This window comes from Amblyomma americanum, chromosome 4, assembly GCF_052857255.1.
Source record: "Amblyomma americanum isolate KBUSLIRL-KWMA chromosome 4, ASM5285725v1, whole genome shotgun sequence".
Taxonomy (NCBI): domain Eukaryota; kingdom Metazoa; phylum Arthropoda; class Arachnida; order Ixodida; family Ixodidae; genus Amblyomma; species Amblyomma americanum.
The window spans coordinates 72,500,740-72,527,009 of NC_135500.1; the positions used below are offsets into that span (position 1 = coordinate 72,500,740).

At 45.7% G+C, this 26,270-nt stretch overlaps 1 protein-coding gene across 1 annotated transcript in view; it reads left to right on the plus strand.

Annotated features, from left to right (window-relative positions):
• The window catches only part of LOC144129565 (uncharacterized), a 649,728-nt gene that overhangs the window by 471,702 nt on the left and 151,756 nt on the right, over positions 1–26,270 (plus strand). Inside the window, exon 4 of the mRNA XM_077663707.1 lies at positions 13,430–13,481. Coding sequence (XP_077519833.1) covers positions 13,430–13,481 — 52 coding nt within the window. The remainder of the gene's footprint in view (positions 1–13,429; positions 13,482–26,270) is intronic.

Genomic DNA, 26,270 nt, shown 5'->3' on the forward strand with positions numbered 1-26,270 from the left:
CTACCTATGGCGACAAGACTGCCAGAACCATGACCCCCGTTAAGCTATTAGCAGAAGAGGTAAAGGAAATGAGGGGCTCGTTTGACAGACATATTAAGGAAGCCAACAGTCACTGAAACCAAGGTGCAAAGGAGAATGTGTAATTTTTTTTGTAGTGCCAATCAATCGGTTCAAAGAAATTTACTGATAATGAGCAGAAAAAACAACCATGCCGCCGTTGGGATTCGAACCGACGACCTCCGAATATCGTGTCTGGTGCTCTTATCAACTGAGCTACGGCGACTGCTGTCCAATCTGTTGCTTTCTTTGTTATTTATGTTTACTGGGTGTAAGCGAACCTTGAGAGTGTTCACCAGTGCCAACCTCGTCCATAGCGGTTGACGTAGCGCGTCCTGCAATAACGCGAGTGTGACGTAGAACGTCATCTAACGGCGAGGGCGGAAACTGTGCGAGAGCCCTCTTATGCTACCTAGGGCAACAAGACTGCCAGAACCGAGACCCTCGTTAAGCTATTAGCAGACAAGGTAAAGGAAATGAGGGGCTCGTTTTACAAACATATTAAGGAAGCCTACAGTCACCGAAACCAAGGTGCATAGGGGAATGTTTGTAATTTTTTTTGTAGTGCCAATCAATCGGTTTATAAAAGTTACTTATAGAAGAGCAGAAAAAACTAGCATGCCGCCGTTGGGAGCCGAACCCACGACATCCAAAAATCGCGTCCGGTGCTCTTACCAAATGAGCAACGGCGACGGCGGTCCAATCTGCTGCTTTCGTGGGTATTTATGTTTTCTGGGTGTAAGCGAACCTTGAGATTGTTCGCCAGTGCAACCCTCTTCCGTACCGGTGGACGTAGCGCGTCCTGTAATACCGCGAATGTGACGTAGAACATCACCTAACGGCGAGGGCGGAAACTGTGCGAGAGTCCTTTTATGCTACCTTTGGCAACGGGACTGCCAGAACCGAGACCCCCGTTAAGCTATTAGCAGACAAGGTAAAGGAAATGATGGGCTCGTTTGACAAACATATTAAAGAAGCCAACAGTCACCGAAACCAAGGTGCATAGGGGAATGTTTGTAGTTTTTTTTGTTTTTTGTAGTGCCGATCAATCGCTTTAAAGAAAATTACTTCCAAAGCAGCAGAAAATAAACCATGCCGCCGTTGGGATCCGAACCCACGGGCTCCGAATATCGCGTCCGATGCTCTTACAAACTGAGCTACGGCGACGGCTGTCCAATCTGATGCTTTCTTTGTTATTTATGTTTACTGGGTGTAAGCGAACCTTGAGAGTGTTCACCAGTGCCACCGTCGTCCATAGCGGTGGACTTAGCGCGTCCTGTAATACTGCGAGTGTGACGTAGGAAATCATCCAACGGCGAGGGCGGAAACGGCGAGAGCCCTCTTATACTACCTACGGCAACAAGACTGCCAGAACTGAAACCACCGTTAAGCTATTAGCAGACAAAGTAAAGGAAATGAGGGGCTCGTTTGACAAACTTATTAAGGAAGCCAACATTCACTACAACCAAGGTACATAGGGGAATGTGTAATTTTTTTATTTTGTAGTGCCGATCAATCGGTTTAAAGAAAATTACTGATAGAGCAGCAGAAAAAACAACCATGCCGTCGTTGGGATCCGAACCCACTACCACCGAATTACGCGTCCGGTGCTCTTACCAACTGATCTACAGCGACGGCTGTCCAATCTGCTGCTTTCGCTGGTAGTTATGTTTCTGGATGTAAGCGAACCCTGAGAGTGTTCACCAGTGCCACACTCTTCCATGGCGGTGAATGTAGCACGTCCTGTAATACCGCGAGTGTGACGTAGAACGTCATCCAACGGCGAGGACGGAAACTGTGCGAGAGCCCTCTTATGCTACCTATGGCAACAAGACTGCCAGAACTGAGACCCCCGTTAAGCATTTAGCAGACAAGGTAAAGGAAATGAGGGGCTCGTTTGAGATACATATTAAGAGAAGCCAACACTCACCGAAACCAAGGTGCATAGGAGAATGTTAGTAACTTCTTTTTAATTTGCAGTGAAAATCAATCAGTTTAAAGAAAATTACTCATAAAGCAGCAGAAAAAACATCCATGCCACCGGTGGGATCCTAACCCACGACCTCCGAAAATCTAGTCTGGTGCTCTTACCAACTGAGCTACGGCGACAGCTGTTTAGTCTGATGCTTTCTTTGTTATTTATGTATACTGGGTGTAAGCGAACCTTGAGATTGTTCACCAGTGCCACCGTCGTCCATAGCGGTGGACGTAGCGCGTCCTGTAATACCACGAGTGTGACGCAGAACATCATCCAACGGCGAGGGCGGAAACTGCGAGAGCACTCTTATGCTACTTAGGGCAACAAGGCTGCCGGAACCGAGCCCCCCGGTAAGCTGTTAGCAGAAAAGGTAAAGGAAATGGGGGGCTCGTTTGACAAACATATTAAGGAAGCCAACATTCACCACAACCAAGGTGCATGGGGGAATGTTAGAAACTATTTTTAATTTGCAGTGAAAATCAATAAGTTTAAAGAAAATATTTATAAAGTAGCAGAAAAACAACCATGCCACCGGTGGGATCCGAACCCACGACCTCCGAATATCGCATCCGGTGCACTTACCAACTGAGCTACGGCGACGGCTGTCAAATCTGCTGCTTTCCTTGGTATTTATGTTTACTCTGAGTAAGCGAACCTTGAGAGTGTTCACAAGTGCCACCCTCGTCCATAGCGGTGGACGTAGAACCTCCTGTAATACCGCGAGTGTGACGTAGAACGTCATCTAACGGCGAGGGCGGAAACTCTGCGAGAGCCCTCTTATGCTACCTATGGCAACAATACTGCCAGAACCGAGACCCTCGTTAAGCTATTAGCAGACAAGGTAAATGAAATGAGGGGCTCGTTTGACAAATATATTAAGGAAGCCAACAGTCACCGAAACCAAGGTGCATAGGAGAATGTTAGTAACTTCTGTTTAAATTGCAGTGAAAATCAATCAGTTTAAAGAAAATTACTCATAAAGCAGCAGAAAGAGCAACCATGCCACCGGTGGGATACTAACCCACGACCTCCGAATATCGCGTCCGCTGCTCTTACCAACTGAGCTACGGCGACGGCTGTCCAATCTGCTGCTTTCGTTGGTATTTATTTTTACTGGCTGTAACCAAACCTTGAGAGTGTTCACCAGTGCCACCCTGGTCCATAGCGGTGGACGTAGAACGTCCTATAATACCACGAATGTGACGTAGAACGTCATCCAACGGCGAGGGCCGACACTCTGCGAGAGCCCTCTTATGCTACCTATGGCGACAAGACTGCCAGAACCATGACCCCCGTTAAGCTATTAGCAGAAGAGGTAAAGGAAATGAGGGGCTCGTTTGACAGACATATTAAGGAAGCCAACAGTCACTGAAACCAAGGTGCAAAGGAGAATGTGTAATTTTTTTTGTAGTGCCAATCAATCGGTTCAAAGAAATTTACTGATAATGAGCAGAAAAAACAACCATGCCGCCGTTGGGATTCGAACCGACGACCTCCGAATATCGTGTCTGGTGCTCTTATCAACTGAGCTACGGCGACTGCTGTCCAATCTGTTGCTTTCTTTGTTATTTATGTTTACTGGGTGTAAGCGAACCTTGAGAGTGTTCACCAGTGCCAACCTCGTCCATAGCGGTTGACGTAGCGCGTCCTGCAATAACGCGAGTGTGACGTAGAACGTCATCTAACGGCGAGGGCGGAAACTGTGCGAGAGCCCTCTTATGCTACCTAGGGCAACAAGACTGCCAGAACCGAGACCCTCGTTAAGCTATTAGCAGACAAGGTAAAGGAAATGAGGGGCTCGTTTTACAAACATATTAAGGAAGCCTACAGTCACCGAAACCAAGGTGCATAGGGGAATGTTTGTAATTTTTTTTGTAGTGCCAATCAATCGGTTTATAAAAGTTACTTATAGAAGAGCAGAAAAAACTAGCATGCCGCCGTTGGGAGCCGAACCCACGACATCCAAAAATCGCGTCCGGTGCTCTTACCAAATGAGCAACGGCGACGGCGGTCCAATCTGCTGCTTTCGTGGGTATTTATGTTTTCTGGGTGTAAGCGAACCTTGAGATTGTTCGCCAGTGCAACCCTCTTCCGTACCGGTGGACGTAGCGCGTCCTGTAATACCGCGAATGTGACGTAGAACATCACCTAACGGCGAGGGCGGAAACTGTGCGAGAGTCCTTTTATGCTACCTTTGGCAACGGGACTGCCAGAACCGAGACCCCCGTTAAGCTATTAGCAGACAAGGTAAAGGAAATGATGGGCTCGTTTGACAAACATATTAAAGAAGCCAACAGTCACCGAAACCAAGGTGCATAGGGGAATGTTTGTAGTTTTTTTTGTAGTGCCAATCAATCAGTTGAAAGAAAATTACTGATAAAGCAGCAGAAAAAAAACCATGCCGCCGTTGGAATGCGAACCCACGACCTCCAAAAATTGCGTCCGGTGCTCTTATCAACTGAGCAACGGTGACGGCTGTCCAATCTGCTTCTTTCGTGGGAATTTATGTTTCCTGGGTGTAAGCGATCATTGAGATTGTTCACTAGTGCCACCCTCTTCCATAGCGGTGGATGTAGCACGTCCTGTAATTCCGCGAGTGTAACGTAGAACGTCATCCAACGGCGAGGGCGGAAACTGTGCAAAAGCCCTTTTATGCTACCTATGGCAACAAGACTGCCAGAACTGAAACCCCCGTTAAGCTATTAGTAGACAAGGTAAAGGAAATGAGGGGCTCGTTTGACAAACATATTAAGCAAGGCAACAGTCACCGATACCATGGTGCATAGGGGAATGTTTGTAATTTTTTTTATTTTGTAGTGCCAGTCAATCGCTTTTAAGAAAATTAATTCTAAAGCAGCAGAAAAAACAACCATGCCGCCGGTGGGATCCGAGCCCACGGCCTCCGAATATCGCGTGCGGTTCTCTTACCAACTGAGCTACGGCGGCGGCTCTCCAATCTGCTATTTTAGTATATATTTATGCTTACTGGGTTTAAGCGAACCTTGAGAGTGTTCAACAGTGCCACCCTCGTCCATGGCGGTGGATGTAGCACGTGCTGTAATACCTCGAGTATGACGTAGAACGTCATCCAACGGCGAGGGCGGAAAGTGTGCAAGAGCCCTGTTATGCTACCTATGGCAACAAGACTGCCAGAATTGAGACCCCCATTAAGCTATTAGTGAACAAGGTAAACGAAATGAGGAGCTCGTTTGAGAAACATATTAAGGAAGCCAACAGTCACCGAAACCAAGGTGCATTGGAGAATGTTAGTAACTTTTTTTTAATTTGCAGTGAAAATCAATCAGTTTGAAGAAAATTACTTATAAAGCAGCAGAAAAAACAGCCATGCCATTGGTGGGATCCGAATGGACGACCTCCGAATATCGCGTCCGGTGCTCTTACCAACTGAGCTACGGCGACGGCTGTCCAGTCTGCTGCTTTCGTTGGTATTTATGTTTACTGGGTGTAAGTGAACCTTGAGAGTGTTCACCAGTGCCACCCTCGTACATAGCGGTGGACGCAGAACGTTCTGTAATACCACGAGTGTGACGTAGAACGTCATCTAACGGCGAGGGCGGAGACTCTGCGAGAGCCCTCTTATGCTAACTATGGCAACAAGACAGCCAGAACCGAGACCGCCGTTAAGCTATTAGCAGACAAAGTAAAGGAAATGAGGGTCTCGTTTGACAAACATATTAAGGAAGCCAACAGTCACCGAAACCAAGGTACATGGGGAATGTTTGTAATTTCTTTTTATTTTGTAGTGCCATTCAATCGGTTTAAAGAAAATTACTGATGAAGGAGCAGAAAAAACAAACTTGCTGCCGTTCTGATCCGTACCCACGACCTTCGAATAACGCGTCCGGTGCTCTTACCATCTGAGCGGCGGCGACGGCAGTCCAATCTGCTGCTTTCGTTGGTATTTATGCTTACTGGGTGTAAGCGAACCTTGAGAGTGTTCACCAGTGCCACCCTCGTCCATAGCGATGGACGTAGAACGTCCTTTAATACCGGGAGTGTGATGTAGAAATTCATCTAACGGCGAGGGCGGAGACTCTGCGAGAGCCCTCTTAGGGTAACTATGGCAACAAGACAGCCAGAACCGAGACCGCCGTTAAGCTATTAGCAGACAAAGTCAAGGAAATGAGGGGCTCGTTTGACAAACATATTAAGGAAGCCAACAGTCACTGAAACCAAGGTACATGGGGAATGTTTGTAATTTATTTTTATTTTGCAGTGCCATTCAATCGGTTTAAAGAAAATTACTGATGAAGGAGCAGAAAAAACAAACTTGCTGCCGTTCTGATCCGTACCCCCGACCTTCGAATAACGCGTCCGGTGCTCTTACCATCTGAGCGGCGGCGACGGCAGTCCAATCTGCTGCTTTCGTTGGTATTTATGCTTACTGGGTGTAAGCGAACCTTGAGAGTGTTCACCAGTGCCACCCTCGTCTATAGCGGTGGACGTCGAACGTCCTTTAATACCGGGAGTGTGATGTAGAAATTCATCTAACGGCGAGGGCAGAAACTCTGCGAGAGCCCTCTTATGCTACCTATGGCAACAAGACTGCCAGAACCGAGACCCCCGTTAAGCTATTAGCAGACAAGGTAAAGGAAATGAGGGGCTAGTTTGAGAAACATATTAAGGAAGTCAACAGTCACCGAAACCAAGGTGCATAGGAGGTGTAATTTTTTTTGTAGTGCCAATAAATCGGTTTAAAGGGAATTACTGATAAAGGAGCAGAAAAAAACAATCATGCCGTCGTTGGGATCCGAACCCACGACCTCCGAATTACGCGTCCGGTGCTCTTATCAACTGAGCTACGGCGACGGCAGTCCAATCTGCTGCTTTCTTTGTTATTTATGTTTACTGGGTGTAAGCGAACCTTGAGGTTGTTCACCAGTGCAATCCTCGTCCATAGCAGTGGACGTAGCGCGTCCTGTAATACCGCGAGTGTGACGTAAAACATCATCTAACGGCGAGGGCGGAAACTGTGCGAGAGCCCTCTTATGCTAGCTAGGGCAACAAGACTGCCGGAGCCGAGATCCCCGTTAAGCTATTAGCAGACAAGGTAAAGGAAATGAGGGGCTCGTTTGAGAAACATATTAAGGAAGCCAACAGTCACCGAAACCAAGGTGCATAGGAGAATGTTAGTAATGTTTTTTAATTTGCAGTGAAAATCAATTAGTTTAAAGAAAATTACTTACAAAGCAGCAGAAAAAACAACCATGCCGCCGTTGGGACCCGAACCCACGACCTACGAATATCGCGTCCGGTGCTCTTACCAACTGAGCTACGGCGACGGTTGTCCAATCTGCTGCTTTCTTTGGTATTTATGTTTACTGGGTGTACTCGAAACTTGAGAGTGTTCACCAGTGCCAACCTCTTCCATAGCGGCGGACGTAGCACGTCCTCTAACGCCCCCAGTGTGAAGTAGAACATCATCTAACGGGGATGGCGGAAACTGGGCGAGAGCACTTTTATGCTACCTTTGGCAACAAGACTGCGAGAACCGAGACGCCCATTAAGCTATTAGCCGAAAAGATAAAGGGAATGAGGGGCTCGTTTGACAAACATATTAAGGAAGCCAACAGTCACCGAAACCAAGGTACATTGGGGAATGTTTGTAATTTCTTTTTATTGTGTAGTGCCAATCAATCGCTTTAAAGAAAATTATAATGCAGCAGAAAATCAACCATACCGCTGGTGGGATCCGAACCGACGACCTCCGAATATCGCGTCCGGTGCTCTTACCAAACTGAGCTATGGCGACGGCTATCCAATCAGCTGCTTTGGTTGGTATTTATGTTTACTGCGTGTAAGCGAACCTTCAGAGTGTTCACCAGTGCCACCCTCGTCCATAGCGGTGGATGTAGAACGTCCTGTAATACCGCGAGTGTGATGTAGAACGACATCTAACGGCGAGGCCGGAAACTCTGAGAGCCCTCTTATGCAACAAGACTGCCAGAACCGATACCCCCGTTAAGCTATTAGCAGACAAGGAAAAGGAAATGAGGGGCTCGTTTGACAAACATATTAAGGAAGCAGTCACCGAAACCAAGGTGCATAGGAGAATGTGTAATTTTTTTGTAGTGCCGATCAATCGGTTTAAAGAAAATTACTGATAAAAGAGCAGAAAAAACAACCATGCCGCCGTTGAGATCCGAACCCACGACCTCCGAATTACACGTCCGGTGCTCTTACCAACAGAGCTACGGCGACGGCTGTCCAATCTGCTGCTTTCGTTGGCATTTATGTTTACTGGGTATAAGCGAAACTTGAGAATGTTCACCACTGCCACCCTCGTCCATAGCGGTGGACGTAGAACGTCCTGTCTAGCGCGAGTGTGACGTAGAACGTCATCTAACTTCGAGTGCGGAGACTCTGCGAGAGCCCTCTTATGCTACCTAAGGCAACAAGACTGCCAGAACCGAGACCCCCGTTAAGCTATTAGCCGACAAAGTAAAGGAATTGAGGGGCTCGTTTGACAAACATATTAAGGAAGCCAACAGTCACCGAAACCAAGGTGCATAGGAGAAAGTGTAATTTTTTTGTAGTGCCAATCAATCGGTTTAGAGAAAATTACTGATAAAGGAGCAGAAAAAAAACAACCATGCCGCCGTTGGGATCCGAGCCCACGACCTCCGAATTATGCGTCCGGTGCTCTTACCAACTGAGCTACGGCGACGGTTGTCCAATCTGCTGCTTTCTTTGGTATTTATGTTTACTGGGTGTACTCGAAACTTGAGAGTGTTCACCAGTGCCACCCTCGTCCATAGCGGTGGACGTAGAATGTCCTGTAATACAGCGAGTGTGATGTAGAACGTCATCTAACTTCGAGTGCGGAGACTCTGCGAGAGCCCTCTTATGCTACCTATGGCAACAAGACTGCCAGAACCGAGACCCCCGTTAAGCTATTAGCAGACAAGGTAAAGGAAATGAGGGTTCGTTTGACAAACACATTAAGGAAGCCACAGTCACCGAAACCAAGGTACATAGGGGAATGTTTGTAATTTCTTTTTATTTTGTAGTGCCAATCAATCGCTTTAAAGAAATTTACTTATAAAGCAGCAGAAAAACAGCCATGCCACCGGTGGGATCCGAACCGACGACCTCCGAATATCGCGTCCGGTGCTCTTATCAACTGAGCTACGGCGATGGCTGTCCAATCTGCTGCTTTCTTTGTTATTTATGTTTACTCGGTGTAAGCGAACCTTGAGATTTTTCACCAGTGCCACCCTCGTCCATAGCAGTGGACGTAGCGCGTCCTGTAATACCGCGAGTGTGACGTAAAACATCATCTAACGGCGAGGGCGGAAACTGTGCGAGAGCCCTCTTATGCTAGCTAGGGCAAAACGACTGCCGGAGCCGAGATCCCCGTTAAGCTATTAGCAGACAAGGTAAAGGAAATGAGGGGCTCGTTTGAGAAACATATTAGGAAGCCAACAGTCACCGAAACCAAGGTGCATAGAAGAATGTTAGTATTTTTTTAATTTGCAGTGAAAATCAATTAGTTTAAAAAAATTACTTATAAAGCAGCAGAAAAAACAACCATGCCGCCGTTGGGACCCGAACCTACGACCTACGAATATCGCGTCCGGTGCTCTTACCAACTCAGCTACGGCGACGGCTGTCCAATCTGCTGCTTTCGTGGGTATTTATGTTTACTGGCTGTAAGCGAACCTTGAGATTGTTCACAGGTGCCACCCTCTTCCATAGCGGCGGACGTAGCACGTCCTCTAATACCCCCAGTGTGACGTAGAACATCATCTAACGGGGAGGGCGGAAACTGGGCGAGAGCACTTTTATGCTACCTTTGGCAACAAGACTGCCAGAACCGAGACTCCCATTAAGCTATTAGCCGACAAGATAAAGGGAATGAGGGGCTCGTTTGACAAACATATTAAGGAAGCCAACAGTCACCGAAACCAAGGTACATTGGGGAATGTTTGTAATTTCTTTTTATTTTGTAGTGCCAATCAATCGCTTTAAAGAAAATTATAATGCAGCAGAAAATCAACCATACCGCCGGTGGGATCCGAACCGACGACCTCCGAATTACACGTCCGGTGCTCTTACCAACTGTGCTATGGCGACGGCTATCCAATCAGCTGCTTTCGTTGGTATTTATGTTTACTGGGTGTAAGCGAACCTTGAGAGTGTTCACCAGTGCCACCCTCGTCCATAGCGGTGGATGTAGAACGTCCTGTAATACCGCGAGTGTGATGTAGAACGACATCTAACGGCGAGGCCGGAAACTCTGCGAGAGCCCTCTTATGCTACCTATGGCAACAAGACTGCCAGAACCGATACCCCCGTTAAGCTATTAGCAGACAAGGAAAAGGAAATGAGGGGCTCGTTTGACAAACATATTACGGAAGCCAACAGTCACCGAAACCAAGGTGCATAGGAGAAAGTGTAATTTTTTTGTACTGCCAATCAATCGGTTTAGAGAAAATTACTGATAAAGGAGCAGAAAAAAAACAACCATGCCGCCGTTGAGATCCGAGCCCACGACCTCCGAATTATGCGTCGGGTGCTCTTACCAACTGAGCTTCGGCGACGGTTGTCCAATCTGCTGCTTTCTTTGGTATTTATGTTTACTGGGTGTACTCGAAACTTGAGAGTGTTCACCAGTGCCAACCTCGTCCATAGCGGTGGACGTAGAACGTCCTGTAATACCGCGAGTGTGATGTAGAACGTCATCTAACTTCGAGTGCGGAGACTCTGCGAGAGCCCTCTTATGCTACCTATGGCAACATGACTGCCAGAACCGAGACCCCCGTTAAGCTATTAGCAAAGTAAAGGAATTGAGGGGCTCGTTTGACAGACATATTAAGGCAGCCAACAGTCACCGAAACCAAGGCACATAGGAGAATGTTTGTAATTTCTTTTTATTTTGTAGTGCCAATCAATCGCTTTAAGGAAATTTACTTATAAAGCAGCAGAAAAACAACCATGCCACCAGTGGGATCCGAACGGACGACCTCCGAATATCGCGTCCGGTGCTCTTATCAGCTGAGCTACGGCGACGGCTGTCCAATCTGCTGCTTTCTTTGATATTTATGTTTACTGGGTGTAAGCGAACCTTGAGATTTTTCACCAGTGCCACCCTCGTCCATAGCAGTGGACGTAGCGTGTCCTGTAATACCGCGAGTGTGACGTAAAACATCATCTAACGGCGAGGGCGGAAACTGTGCGAGAGCCCTCTTATGCTAGCTAGGGCAAAAAGACTGCCGGAGCCGAGATCCCCGTTAAGCTTTTAGCAGACAAGGTAAAGGAAAGGAGGGGCTCGTTTGAGAAACATATTAAGGAAGCCAACAGTCACCGAAACCAAGGTACATTGGGGAATGTTTGTAATTTCTTTTTATTTTGTAGTGCCAATCAATCGCTTTAAAGAAAATTATAATGCAGCAGAAAATCAACCATACCGCCGGTGGGATCCGAACAGACGACCTCCGAATATCGCGTCTGGTGCTCTTACCAACTGAGCTATGGCGACGGCTATCCAATCAGCTGCTTTCTTTGGTATTTATGTTTACTGGGTGTAAGCGAACCTTGAGAGTGCCACCCTCGTCCATAACGGTGGATGTAGAACGTCCTGTAATACCTCGAGTGTGATGTAGAACGACATCTAACGGCGAGGCCGGAAACTCTGCGAGAGCCCTCTTATGCTACCTATGGCAACAAGACTGCCAGAACCGATACCCCCGTTAAGCTATTAGCAGACAAGGAAAAGGAAATGAGGGGCTCGTTTGACAAACATATTAAGGAAGCAAACAGTCACCGGAACCAAGGTGCATAGGAGAATGTGTAATTTTTTTTGTACTGCCAATCAACCGGTTTAAAGAAAATTACTGATAAAAGAGCAGAAAAAACAACCATGCCGCCGTTGAGATCCGAACCCACGACCTCCAAATTACGCGTCCGGTGCTCTTACCAACTGAGCTACGGCGACGGCTGTCCAATCTGCTGCTTTCGTTGGCATTTATGTTTACTGGGTGTAAGCGAAACTTGAGAATGTTCACCACTGCCACCCTCGTCCATAGCGGTGGACGTAGAACGTCCTGTAATACCGCGAGTGTGATGTAGAACGTCATCTAACTTCGAGTGCGGAGACTCTGCGAGAGCCCTCTTATGCTACCTATGGCAACATGACTGCCAGAACCGAGACCCCCGTTAAGCTATTAGCAAAGTAAAGGAATTGAGGGGCTCGTTTGACAGACATATTAAGGCAGCCAACAGTCACCGAAACCAAGGTACATAGGGGAATGTTTGTAATTTCTTTTTATTTTGTAGTGCCAATCAATCGCTTTAAAGAAAATTACTTATAAAGCAGCAGAAAAACAACCATGCCGCCGGTGGGATCCGAACCCACGACCTCCGAATATCGCGTCCGGTACTCTTACCAACTGAGCTACGGCGACGGCTGTCCAATCTGCTGCTTTCGTGGGTATTTATGTTTACTGGGGGTAAGCGAACTTTGAGAGTGTTCACCATTGCAACCCTCGTCAAAAGCGGTGGACGTAGCACGTTCTGTAATACCACGAGTGTGACGTAGAACGTCATCTACCGGAGAGGGCGGAAAGTCTGCGAGAGCCATCTAATGCTACCTATGGTAGCAATACTGTCTGAACCGAGACCGACGTTAAGCTATTAGCAGACAAGATAAAGGAAATGAGGGGCTCGTTTGACAAACATATTAAGGAAGCCAACAGTCACCGAAACCAAGGTACATTGGGGAATGTTTGTAATTTTTTTTATTTTGTAGTGCCAATCAATCGGTTTAAAGAAAATTAATTAAAAATCAGCAGAAAAACAACCATGCCGCCGGTGGAATCTGAATCCACGACCTACGAATATCGCGTCCGGTGCTCTAACTTATCTAATTTTGCGGAGGGAGAGAAGTAACTACGTTTCGTAGAAACACCGTAAGTGGTCTGCATTCTTGTGTCCGTAGAACCAAACAGAACATTTTTTTTTTCGCTGCGGAAGCTTCACTATATACGGTAGGTAAAACCGATTTCACCGTGCGTTCCTGGTTGACCTTCAAGTGAGCCGGAGGTGAAGTGTGGCTATAGGCCTTACGATATGTTGTTTACTATGGTGTCGCACCACTTTACCTTGGCCGGCAGTATAGGCCGCAGCGTTGATTGAGTGACGAACCTCTCGGAATCATCCATTAATTTTACTGCAACCTGCCAGGGTAGGCGCGCTGCGCATCCAGTGAGTGGAAAGCAGTCAACGTTACAGACGCCCAGCTGCTCTCGCTTGCCCGATACACGCCAGCTTTCGCTCTCTAACCAGGTTCAGCAGTAGTTAAACCGCAAATTTTTTTTGCGTATCTGAATTTTATACACGATACAAAGAGAATGCTTCATTGCTGTTTTTCAGTGCTTCGTGGAGAACAGAGTTATTAAAACCGGTGAATTTCGGGGACTAAACGGTAAGTACAGCTCATTTTAGTGCGAAATTCTTTGTGAATAATGGTTGTATGAAATCGCTGTGTCTTAACTGGACTCAATAGAAATTATTATTTTATTAAATGTACTCTTTACAACAATGGCAAATCGCCAGGGCTGGACACGATATTTAAAAAAAAAGTATCCAACACTTGTCCAATTCACTCCAAAAATGTATTTTGGATACGTATGCAAAATGCAGAATCTAAATTGATTTCTGATGCGGATACTGAAGAATGCAACATCGATACTTCGACAGTTCACAAAAACTGCCAATTTTAATAAAGGTGATATAATGAGTAGCTATATTACGAAATTGTTCCGTGGTATCTCCAGTACTCAATGTATTAGATGCAGCGCGTTGATTCTGAAAAGGTCGAACGAATCTGATCACATTGATTTACTTACGGCCACTTTCCACGAAGCTGTATTCGTCAGAGCGTTTGCATTGGCCGAAAGCCACGCTGTGGTTTAAATCACCGCTGCTGCAGGCGGCTTGCCACGACATTTTTTACATTTTTTATAGATAATGTTGTTATGTGAACCGGTGAATAAGCAGTTGAGTGGGTGCGCATGAACTTCAACATATTTCGGTAACGTTTTGTTTGCTACGTCTGTCTTTAACGGGGTACCTCTGCCTTGGGCCTGTGCTTAATGGTGCGCGCACTGTGCGCTTGGCAAAGCCGAAATTATTTCTGCAGCGCCATGGTATAGAGACGCTGAAAATTGAACATCTTAGGTTAAACGACAAACCAAAAATTAAAGGGGCGAAAATTATAATGGGTAAAAGTATAACTTTCATATCTCTTTTATATATATCTTACCTTTACTTAAAGGTCTTATGATACAGAATTTTCTCAAACCGCCGGTGCGAAAGATCCACGCGATGCGGCCATGCTAAAAGCGAAGGAAATGAAAAACGCCTACCTATGCAGGAGCAGGTATCCTTGCTATCTTTTTCTGTTTAAAGAAGCAGTCCTTTATTAAAGGGCATGATTGTCGCCTTGTCATCTTCACTGTAGGAACCTACAGGTAGTTAAGGAACTCCAACTTCACCGCAATCTCTTCGGAACCACAGCATATAGCACTTGCTTCTCTAAATATAAACATCATGTCCGCTGAGCTATGTGACGCTGGCGGCGCTTACCTTACTGACCCGCTTGCGGAAGAGCGCCTGACTTTTGTCGTTTTCAGAAAGTGAGTAACTGCTTGCTGAGCAAGCCTAAGCCAGACGGCGGAAGTCTTCCGTTTCTGCTTGCGACCACCGCAATTTCGTTCAAAGGTGAACAACAGAAGAAACCGTATCTTCCGTTGCACTAAAATTTATCGCCAAAAGATGTCAAAAAGTTCGGCGCATATTCGAAAAAAACGGCGCAGCGCAGCAGCACTCGCGCTCGTGCGCACAGTGCGCACTCGCGCCCGTGCACACACACTTGCGTGTGTTTGTGTTCTCCCTGTGTCCTTGTCTGCTAGCGCTGCGATTCCATAATGTTCAATCACCACCAACTCGCCCAGCAACATACCCTGAAAAGGGACTCCGGAGAGGACGTAACATTGCGTGTGCTACCCTTTCCAATGTGCTCGCCAGCGCGGCGCCAAAGGAAACATTGCCGCGCGCGCCATGGATTGCACGAGAAGGTCCGAGTAATTTCTAATCAACATCAACAGAGGGCGTAACCTTGACTGCGCTAAATACTGTCCTCTCCCTTTTTCTCTGGCGTCGACGACGCAACGCCAGAAGAGTCTGAAACGTTCTGGAAACGGGCTCAGCTTGCCACAAAGAGTCGAGGGCATCTCCTTTCTGACCGAGAGCACTGCCCCCACACGCTCTAAGGGTGTCTGCGAGTGCACGTTGAACTGCGCGAAAAGGTGACATATTCTGGCGTCCGCGGCAGGACGTTTGGTGCTTCGTAGGCGCAGAGAACGGATATAGTGTCGGAAGGAGTTACGAAGATGTCGTAAACGCGTGCTTAGCAGCAGAGCAATCTTGTGACATGCAGTTGGAGTGGTTGTCAAGTGGTTGGAGTGGTTCACCTAGTGTATGTAGTTTATGCCATGTATAAGAGTACGGTATTTAAATATGAGTTTGAAGAGCCTAGTTGAGGTGGGCATCTAGATGGGGATGACCGGAGCCGTACTGCGAAAATGGGTGGACCAGGAGAGAAAGAGGGCTCAAAAAGACAGAGAGAAGGCTCGAGAAGAGAGCGAAAGAGAATGGCAGAGAAAAGAAGAACAAAGGGAGAGGGTAGGCAGCGCGCTAGAGAAGCCGCTGAGAGAGAGAATGGGAACGAGAAGGAAGAGAAAAAATGGCAGAGGAGACGAGATCAAACAGCGAAGCTCGCCTTAGAGCGAGAAAGAGAATTTGAAAGAGAGTATGTAAACCTTGCGGGAGGCTTGCTGAAGTTCGATGTTTGAACAACGTCAGGGAGCCGGTGGAGCTTACCCCCGGAGAGGCCGGGTGGAAGACAAATGATTTGAATTCGTTGGCAACCACGGAAGTGGTTGCCAACCATTGTGGCCAATATTTGTTTTCCAGTTCACAAGGTTGCATAAGCTACCTGAATTTACAGGATATCTAGTGTTTATTTTAGGCAGATATCTTTAGTCAACCGGGGTAATTAAACTCTTTTAACGATATTTTTAATGATCTGGACGAATTTGATTATAAGACTAAAATGGGATAACTTCGAAATCAGCCGAATTATTGGTTGATTTTTAGTCCCAATTCCGCAAATGTAAACCCTTTTAACGAAGTTCTTCAGATAAACGCCGTCTATGTGCCAAACAATGAATGTAGGAACAAAGACTGTGCCAAGGGCACTGCCATCGTTGGTTCCTAATTCTACTCATTTATTTTTCAACGTGCTACCTGCTAATCGCGCCTAAAAATATGTGAGAAATTTTTCTAAGTATCGAATATCGGTAAAATACACGAGGCACTAAACGTGTATTCTCGATAGCTAAACCACGATGCATTAATTTTTGGAAATTGACATCTGATGCTTATAATAAAATGTGCCAGAAATCATCATTGAAGGCAGATGTGCCTACGACATTGCCCATCCCTGATAATCACATGCGCGTACGAGGAAGACTGGAACACTTTCATTAAAAACATCAGAAGGCATTTTGCGGGAAATTCCAAAGAAACTTAACGAAATGTAAAAACAATGCTCTAAAGTGCGAAGCTATTCAAAAATAGATCAGGCTTGCACCAGTCATAGCAAAATCGCTATTCTACAAAACTCTGCAGCCAGTGGGGAAGATCCTCTTGACTCGAAATAATTGGAATGGTTGAAGCTTTTATATTGTTCAGCTCAGTACCTAGTCGGTAGTACTATAAATCACACGCACGAGACAATGTGCGCGCCCGTCCTCCATGTCATCCGTTGCCGCTATCACCGAGGCCGCGAAAAGTTCAAGTGCTAGATCATGAGATATGGCCGGAGAATGGTTCACTGCTTCTCGTGAGGGAGAAGGATGGCGAATTTACCCACAAATATAAGCACCAAAAATAACGAAAGTTATTTCATATGAAAATATGTTCCATTTACTAATATTGAGACCTACTTGAGTAATATGGGGATAAGTTTTAAATATCAAGGAGAGTAATCTACATATTACGCGAGAAAAAAGAAAATTATTACAAATATAAACAATACTTAAGGTTGTCCACTTTAAAATTAAGAATATATTTTTGTTTTCAAGTTTCACAATAAGTTATTTTTTCTCCATTCGATAAAACATTTCAAAGCTCAACTGAGGAGAAATGAATGGACAGCTACCCGCAATTATGCCTACGTTAAGGGGATCGTGAAGTGTTTTCCGACATATTTATGACAACGGAGTTGTTTTTTCACATTCCGACTTTTCGATAGCATGCCGTGCTTTCCTTAATCTCGGGGCTAATTTAAAAGGGGAAAAAAAAGTTGCCTTTCTGTTTCCTCTCTATCAGCCATTCAGTCCTCTTCCGTCGACACAACATGGCGGCTTAAAGAGGCCTATTTATCCATAGTTAACCGAGGTCAGAGCATCACAGATTTTAATGTGGCATCAGAAATACGCCACGCGCACAAGTCGAGGCAGGTATTTCAAAAATGGCCGAAAATCTCTAGCTGCAGCGTCGCCTGTTAAAACAGAGTCGGCTCTTGGGTTTCGAGGCCAGCGACTACGCACTTTTACGTTTGCGAGATGGGCCATTTTCAGAAGACAGCGGCGGCGAAGATGAAGCATGCGCCCGGAAGTAGAAGTGTGGAGATCCCCTGGAATAGTCTCTGCTTGCGGAAGCCCCGACCGTTAGCCTCCCGAAGCAGCTCGTCTTGGCAATACGCTTTGGTATGTCCCTGTCATTTAGCTCACGTTGAGCAGTTTGCGAAAGTGCAACGCCTAACGAAAGTATGTGAACAAGTGCGCCAGCGGATTGCGTGTGCCGATGTCGACGTTTCTTGAAAGCGCCTGCTGCCGTGAGATGCCGGCAGCTACTCGGTAGCAGCCTCCCTGTTGCGTCCCTGAGCGCCAGCACTTTTACACGCTCTGCCTCGTAGAGGTAGTGCTCGCCGTAGCACGTCAAATTCTTCTGTACCATATGCTTCTCGTAGAGAAAAGAAGGTACAAACCTTCCTAAAATAGCGACACAGCATGAACATGGGAATGATGTTTTTTCTCTTTTAGCATGTACAAAAAGTTGTAATTAAAACTACTACTGTACCCGCCGCGGTGGCTCAGTGCATGGTGAGGGCGCTCGGCTACTGATCCGGAGATCCCGGGTTCGATCCCGACCCTGGCGGCTGCGTTTTTAAGGAGGCAAAACGCCAAGGCGCCCGTGTGCTGTGCGATGTCAGTGCACGTTAAAGATCCCCAGGTGGCCGAAATTGTTCCGGAGCGCTCCACTACGGCAACTCTTTCTTCCTTTCTTTTTTCACTCCCACTTTTATCCCCTCCCTTACGGCGTGGTTCAGGTGTCCAACGACATATGAGACAGATACTGCGCCATTGCCTTTCCCCAAAAACCAATTATTATTATTATTAAAGCTACTACTGTGGGAGGCAGTGCTCATAAAAAGCTTCAATAACTTTTGCGATCGTTCATATCAACGTGTAGAAACTTGCGAAGAAGCGTCGATTTTGCGTCTGCACCATGTGTCACGGAGTGTAGGCGTCGCGGAACGTTAGCGTGAACACGACATTCACGGTTTGAATAATTCTTTCGTTTTTATAGGAGGACGGGACGCACACGATGTTTTAACCCCAGAGGATTTAGAACATGGACGAGGAAACGAGCAAGATATGAGATGTGTCTTGTGGCATGTGGGAACTTGCGATAATGCGGTTGCCGAGCGTTGTCAGAGTTATCAGGTATTGAACAAAATAGCTGCTGTTCAGACAGCCTTGCTTGCTTTATTGGCCGGATATTTACCTCCAGCAGGTGCAGTACTTGAAAAGAGAAATGTACTGCAAGAATCGTGAGAACTGCAGTATACTGCGAACAAATAAAAAAATCCAATATTTCGCAGCAGAATACAAAGTTAAAGCTTATATAGCTACGTAACCTACCAGCTCACATTTCTGAAAAATCTCCATTGCAGCACTGTCCTTTTCGCTTACTTTTTCAGCCACTGGCATTAAGGAGGTAAAGCTCTACAGTGTGCCAGGCAGTACTTTCTTTTTTTTCACTCAATGACATTTACTGATAGCCTTCACTGCAACCATCATCATCTGTACTGATCGTGGGATGCTTTTTGCGGAGCACGTATATAGAATCTGCATCGTGAGCAGTCACACTGTAAGCCCTTTGTAAATAGTTTGACAGTAATGCGCTGGAGCTAGGTGCGGAGCACTTCTGATTGAAACTTCCAGCTTTTCCTCTGCCGCACCCGTCATGTCCCTTCTGCTTTAATGTTGCGTAGTCGTAGGGCCAACCAACTCACAAAACGGGTTCGATCGCACAACCAAACAGTATTTAATCTGCCTCAAGTTTCAAGATGCAGCTGAAAATTTGTCCAACCCAAGCCCTCAAATAGATCGGGGGTCTACAGAAGGCCCGCAACGCGTCCGTTTGCAGAAATCTAGCGTAAGTGAGTGGAGGACGTTCGAAAGTTGACAAATGATTTTGACAAAACGGTAACAAGGTGTATCATACGATAGTTTAACTACATTTGTTTATGCTGGCACGTGGAGAAACGTGGAATGAAGAGCAAAGCGTTTCACTGATGCAAGCAAGTGCAGTTATGCAACCGTTCCGCTTTTCGCCTCACATTCTCTCTCAATCGACTCGGTACTGTGCAGTATAACTTGAAGTTCCACACGCTAACAGGAACAACACACGGTGAGGATTACGTAGTTCAGCTCGAAAACAAATATGTTGGACTTAATTGAAATTAATTAATTGTACAGACACTGGTAACGTGATTAACATTAAGCACGAGTAAAATCAAAAACCAAACTTTCCTTTTGATATGCTGAAAAAGAGTGTGACTTGCTTCTTGCCTTCTCAGCAGGATGTGCCACTACAAAAGCTACAGCCAGCTTGCACAATGGCTTTGAGGATGCCTGGGCAGACATCAGAAGAAGGTGGTCCCTGTTTGTGCTGTATACGATGTCAGAGAAATATATGAATTGAAATTTTGCACTGATTTTCAGTATGCACGACGTATATAAGAGGTTCTAAAGCAAGGCTTCTGAAGTTACAGCCATGTCTTGTTATTAAGGATAGTCTGCTATATAGGCAAAGGTGAAAAACACTACTTTGTAGCCATTTTATTCTGTCCCAATTATAAACTCACAGCCTGGACTACGGACAGCTTCTTTGAGAACCAAAATAAGAAAGAGGTGAATTTTATCTTAGTATTGTGGAAATAGAGATGATTTATATTTGCGGGGTTTAACGCCGCAAAGCGACTCAGGCTATGGTGACGCCTTTATGAAGGGCTACGGATAATTTCGACCACATGTGGTTTTGTAGCATGCACTAAGAAATCACAGTATACAAGCCTTTATTCTTTCACCTACATCGAATTGCGACCACCTTGGTAGTTATCAAACTGGCGACTTCCGTGTCTGCAGCCGAGCACCATAACCACTGAGCCATGTGGCAGCTGTGACATAGATTAAGAAAGAAGTTTCACAAAAGCAGAAACAGGGATGGCATAATAAAATGCAAAGAGGAATTCAGCTTTATAGTTCAGCTGCTCCTCCAAGAGCCCAACTACACTAACCTGATGGTCACACGGATTGTGCTTGATGTATCCGGGGATCGTTGTAAATGGGCTTTCTACATCACAGACAAAAATTTTAAGTCTGAAATAATGGCATTCATTTTTTAACAAGTCCGCTGTGTAGGTAGTTCTGTTACGCAGACCCTGTTCTCTCGGTTTCCAAGTCGTTTAGTGCGGCCATGCTTTCACTGAAAGTCTTGCTGCCAACCATGTCTTTTAGGAACGCGATATAACTAATCGTAGTTCAGGTGTTCATGGCAGCCAGTGACCGATCAGTCTTCTTAAACAGATCCCAGCCGGTCATCGAGGGCTGAAGCAGCATCTGGCCGGCTGCGCATAAAGGACTCGTTGCACTAATTCACGTGCATTTGATCGTGTGGGCTTTCGACAGCGCCCTGACATACCTGGATCTATGCAGCGCTGAACGGTGCTGCTGCACTGTCTTTTCTCTGCGCTCTGCCTGCATGTGGCATCAGCACAAAAAGTTGAGAGGAGACTGACCAGAGAATGCATGCCACGCACGGCACTAGCATGACAAGCCGTAAATTCAAACTTTTCAAATCGCTGCCGTTAGTCTACCCACGACCGTTCACATGCAGTAGCTCCGACAAGCTCCATACACCCCCATCTCGCCCACCGCGCTTTTGCTTCTACTGTCGATGCTTTGCGCCACCTTTACACTCGTCCATAGTGGTTGACCTTTTAGACCATTGGCGCTTGTTTGACCTGTGGTTATCTAGTTACCGTACCACGGTTTTATTGCTTACTTAACGTATTCTTCCGAAATAGTGCCGTGAGGCCTAAGAGATCCTGTTCGGCCTCCGTGCTTGCTGGATCGGAGAGTTCTAGTGCGGGGGCGAGTTTCCGGACCTCCTCTATCGATATAATCGGGTGTACGGCTACAGTTGCTTCTTTATCTGAGACGGATTGTCATTGTCATAATGCATAATTTGCGGTAGCACCTCCTTCTGTCTTAATTAACGAGCGCCCTTTCTATGCTCAGCCGTTGTATGTGATCCAGACAGTATAACTGAAACAACTTTAACACGACAGGCAAGCTCGTGATAGTAAATCGCATCCCAAACTCCAGCAGTCAAACAAAAGGAGAGGAAAAGAAGCGTACCTCAAAGGGTTCCGCCTTGTGTTCACCATCAGCTGAGTATGGTGGCAGATGAGACGGTTTGCGGTGGCCCCCTTTCGTATTTCGCCCTTCGTCTCCGGTCTGGAGAATGAAGATATTGTCTGTGCTTGCAGAATTTTTCAATTGTTTTGACTTTGAGGGACAGTGTGCTTTTTTTCTCGTCGTTCAAAAGTATATTCTTGTCTAAAGTGGGACAGGACAAATGCATAACGGATGCACTGGGCGTGTGCACCTATTGTGCAGAGACAAAGCTATATATAGGCTTCATATATAGTCTAGAAAGCCGTAAGCCACAACGTAAATTGGACGAAGTGGAGTCATTTTGTCTTAAGTCTGGAAAGGTGAGAAAAATTGGGCTCTCAAACATTTTTCAATACTTAATCAAGTGAAAACAAACAGAACTGTGCTTTATTTTGAAAATCCAGCGATGTACAAAATATAAAGTAGTAGCATTGTTCGCACCAAGAATTACAGTTTGAGCTATCAGCCCTGGTATATTTTTATGTTTGGCAGAAGTGGACCATAACCTCTGCGACCACGCTCATTGGCTATAATGTGTGATTTTGGCAGTTATTAGTTTTTACGGATCGCTCGCATAGTAAAAAATTTCTCTGGGAGCAAAAGTTGCAATATTAACCACACATCGGTGTATGATGCAATTGAGCTCTTCGATCGTAAGCAGTTTCTGAAGGCGGGCGCACGCAGATGCTGTGGTGCGATTCAGAACGCTCTGCTTAATTGACTTTTTTTGCTGCGGTGGAAAAATTGTTAATTTTAGGTGTATATAAAGAATTTGTTTTAGAAGTTTTGAACGCATTGCACAGTGAAATATATGCAGTTCTAGTTAATTAGTCCTATTTTTGAATAAAACAGACAGCAATGTTGTATGTGCCGGAAATTTAGATATTTTATACAGTGTGCACGCTGGTAATGTGAAAAGTAAACACAAATAAAAAATTAACGGTTGCGTGAAGGCGGAACATGATTCCAGAAAAACTAAAATATACAAGCTTACATGTGGCACAGCCATCCCATTTGCAAGTTCCGACTCAGCAGAAAAATCACTCCGCTTTCCGTGGTGGCTCAAGTCAGTGGTCGTGACACTTGTGCCAAAGCGAAAAGCAGTCACGTGAGGACCGAAAGAAGAGGTACGCTTGACATGCGCTGCAGATAACGTTTTGTTCTGATTGCCGCTTTTTTATTCTGAGAACAGAGTTTAAATATTCTTCTTTTTTCAGAATTTTTGGTTGGTGGCGAATACGTTCTACAGGAGGATTGGGGGCGTGGCTCTCTGCTAGCTAGTCATACTCAAAAATCTACTGGATGAGCTGCTCTCTAAAAGCAAGCTGGTCGAACATGGAATTTTTGGCAAGCTGCGAGGTATCTAAATGCTCCTTTCGATGAGCTTGGTACAAAATAAAACTATTCACGCAGTCAATGTCCATGCAGTGAAAAATGTTTTTCACTGACGCACGCATTTTCGCCGGACGTTGTAGGTTCCAGACATTTATTTATTTAGTATTTACTTCAGTTACCCTCTTGGCCCAGAGTCTTTATAGAGGTGCGCAATAGAGTACAACAAAAAAAGAAAGAAAGAATAAGAAAAACTGAATACAGGAGTGAACCGCTGATCTGGCCGGATTATCCACACCCAGCATACCTGCGTTATTTGGTGCACCAGGAGTGGCTATGTGATCGCCGTCACAGTTCACGTGCTTCCAGTCTTCTGCCTTCGTTTGGACGGAAAGTGCGGATTGGCTGTGTGGGTCATGCTCATTAGGTTCACAGCATCCTTCCACTGCATAAACAAGATATTTTTATCTCGAACCCACCGAACGTCTCCGCGCTCTCTCTTCTCTCCCATGTGACATCCTTCAATTCGTATGGAAAGCCGCGGCGATCTTTCCGCGTGGTAAAACACGCATGCGTTTTGCGCTGGAGGAGTTGCTCAAAAAGTTTGGTGGACGTAAAGAAGTTGTCCATGTAAATTTTATACCCCTGGTCCAGGTGTTCCTAGGTGAGCTTGTTGAAAACATTACAAGCTAGACAATGTGGTGCTGGGATCTCGCGTTTGCCTGTGTACACTGGAAATTGTAGAGTATACCCTGTTTTGGAGTCAGCTAATACCCAAAGTTTGTATCCCCACTTTGTCACTTTGTCACGCATGTACTGCCTAAGTCCGGATCTCCACTTGTGTTTCATCATTCGTTCATGAACGGCGAGAATATGTTTTGGCTGGAAAAATATATTGACGTTTTACTGATGTGCTCTAATAACCAAGATACTTTCCAGGTCTTCCCAATATATATTGCAGCTGCCGAATTATCCAGGCCCGCAACGTGTAAGAAGGAGAGCAATGCGAAAAAAAACAGTATTTAGGCATATTTCTTGGGATGAGGCCAGAGTTGATATTTCCAGTGTTCGAATAAATATTCAGTCGCGGCACTTCAACAATTCCCATATAGATGACGATCCAAATGAATTTTATCATCTCCAATGTTGTGACTTCCTCCCATGAGCCGTCAGGCTGAGCAGATGTCGGTCTATCCAAAAAATTGATCTCTGCGTACTTATTGGTGTTCTCACACAGTCCTGATCACTTCTGCTGTAAGAGACATCAAGAAAAAATCTAGCGCTCTAGCGAACTTTCGAGCGCCGCTTCTCAGTGATGCGCCGATATGGGCATCCGGCTGTCGTCGAGGCAGAAACCTGATGCGAGTTGCGGCATTGGGCAAACTATCTTGACCATGTGTTTTTGAGACCCTGAAGCACAAAATTCAAGCACTGTCATCATATACAAACCTTACACGCTATGCAAAACACAACGTAAACGAAAAGCGAACTTTACCTGCGAGCACATGCTGATGTCCCTGGACTCTCAAACTATGTGCCGGTGTCTGAACTGAAGTCTGATGTTTCAACATTGTTTTCCGACTAATCTTTGGTACTTTCACTGCTAAAAGTGGCACTAGAAGCGGGCGAAGTGCTTCGTATCAGCTTTCGTTTTTGAGGGGCGTGTGCCGAGGTGGAGGCCATGTTCATCGAATGGCGCTGCTATGTCAGGTCGAAGTTTTATTCTTCACGTCGCCCCCTCACATTCTAACCCAAAATAAAAGTTGAAATTATGAAATCGGTTCCTTGGAAACAAACTGGATTGCACAGCGTGTCTGCAAGCGCCGAAGTGAATTTTAGGCGGCTTTTTGAAAACGTCGGTCATATGCGCCCAGTCGCCTATGGCGCGGTAGCGTTAAAGTGCTGATATGCCGCAGCGCCCAAGGGACAAGCGATGACATCCGCCACCTCGTGAGCAACCTCAGGAGACAGGTTGCAAATGAGGCGGCTGAATCGAGAAGAGTCCCAGGGTGACGCGGTGGAGATGGAAGATGGTTTCCACCTGGCTGAAGCACACCTGGGATACATGCGCCAGAACGACCGCAGACCGAGCTCAATGGCTGCGGCAACCAGCGGGCGCGATGTAGCGTCAGGCAGAAGGTCGCTTGAGGGCAGTAGATTGCTCAGGTCAGTCATTTGTTTGGCCAGAATCAGCACTCACATTAATAAGAGGATCTTAGCGGGGCGCCAGGAAAAGAGAACCAGCATAGCAGTCATTGGGAGCAGAACGGCTCGTGCCGTGGTTGTTGTTGTTGCCTCTGAAGCGATGGCACATACCGTGCCGTGGTGGCGCACACAGCACATCAAACATTTTGTCGCGATAGATACATTGAAATTGAAGTTATAAGTTTATTAAAGAATCCAAAGAATGTTACAAGCGAAGCAAAATAGTAAATACACAACACATTAATAAGAGACGCAAAGAATAACAAGATAGATAAATAGTGTAATATGAGTTACCGAAATATTTAAATACAAACGGTGTAATGCAGGAGAATGTACAATAACACACTCACAGATGCTGGAATACATAGGATAAATAACAAAAACCAGAAAAAATGACATATAAAGAAGGAAAAGCGTTAATTAGACCTTGAGCAAAAAAACCGTATTAGTTTGTTTGATGTCTGATCTCAATGAATTCCAAAATGATATGAATGAAAAATGAAAGCATTGTTTCTCCTAGTCAGTTGTGACCTTATGTAGTAAAAAGTTATCACGCAGAGGAAAATGTGTGACAATGTTGCTTATGATCGTGCCGCGAGGAAATAGGCTTAGCGGGAAATGATGATAATCAATCTTAAATAATAGGTTAGCAACGGTGCAAAAATAAAGAGGTGATATAGTCAGAACGTTTGAATCTAAGAACAAAATGCGTGAGGGTGACATTCGAGGTGCATAGGTTATGATGCTCCTGGCTTGCTTTTGCAGTTTTATTAAAGGCCATAGATGAATATGATAGGCTTTACCCCGAGATGAGGTACCGTAGTTTCAGTGGCTGTCGATGAATGCTTACTAAAGGGATA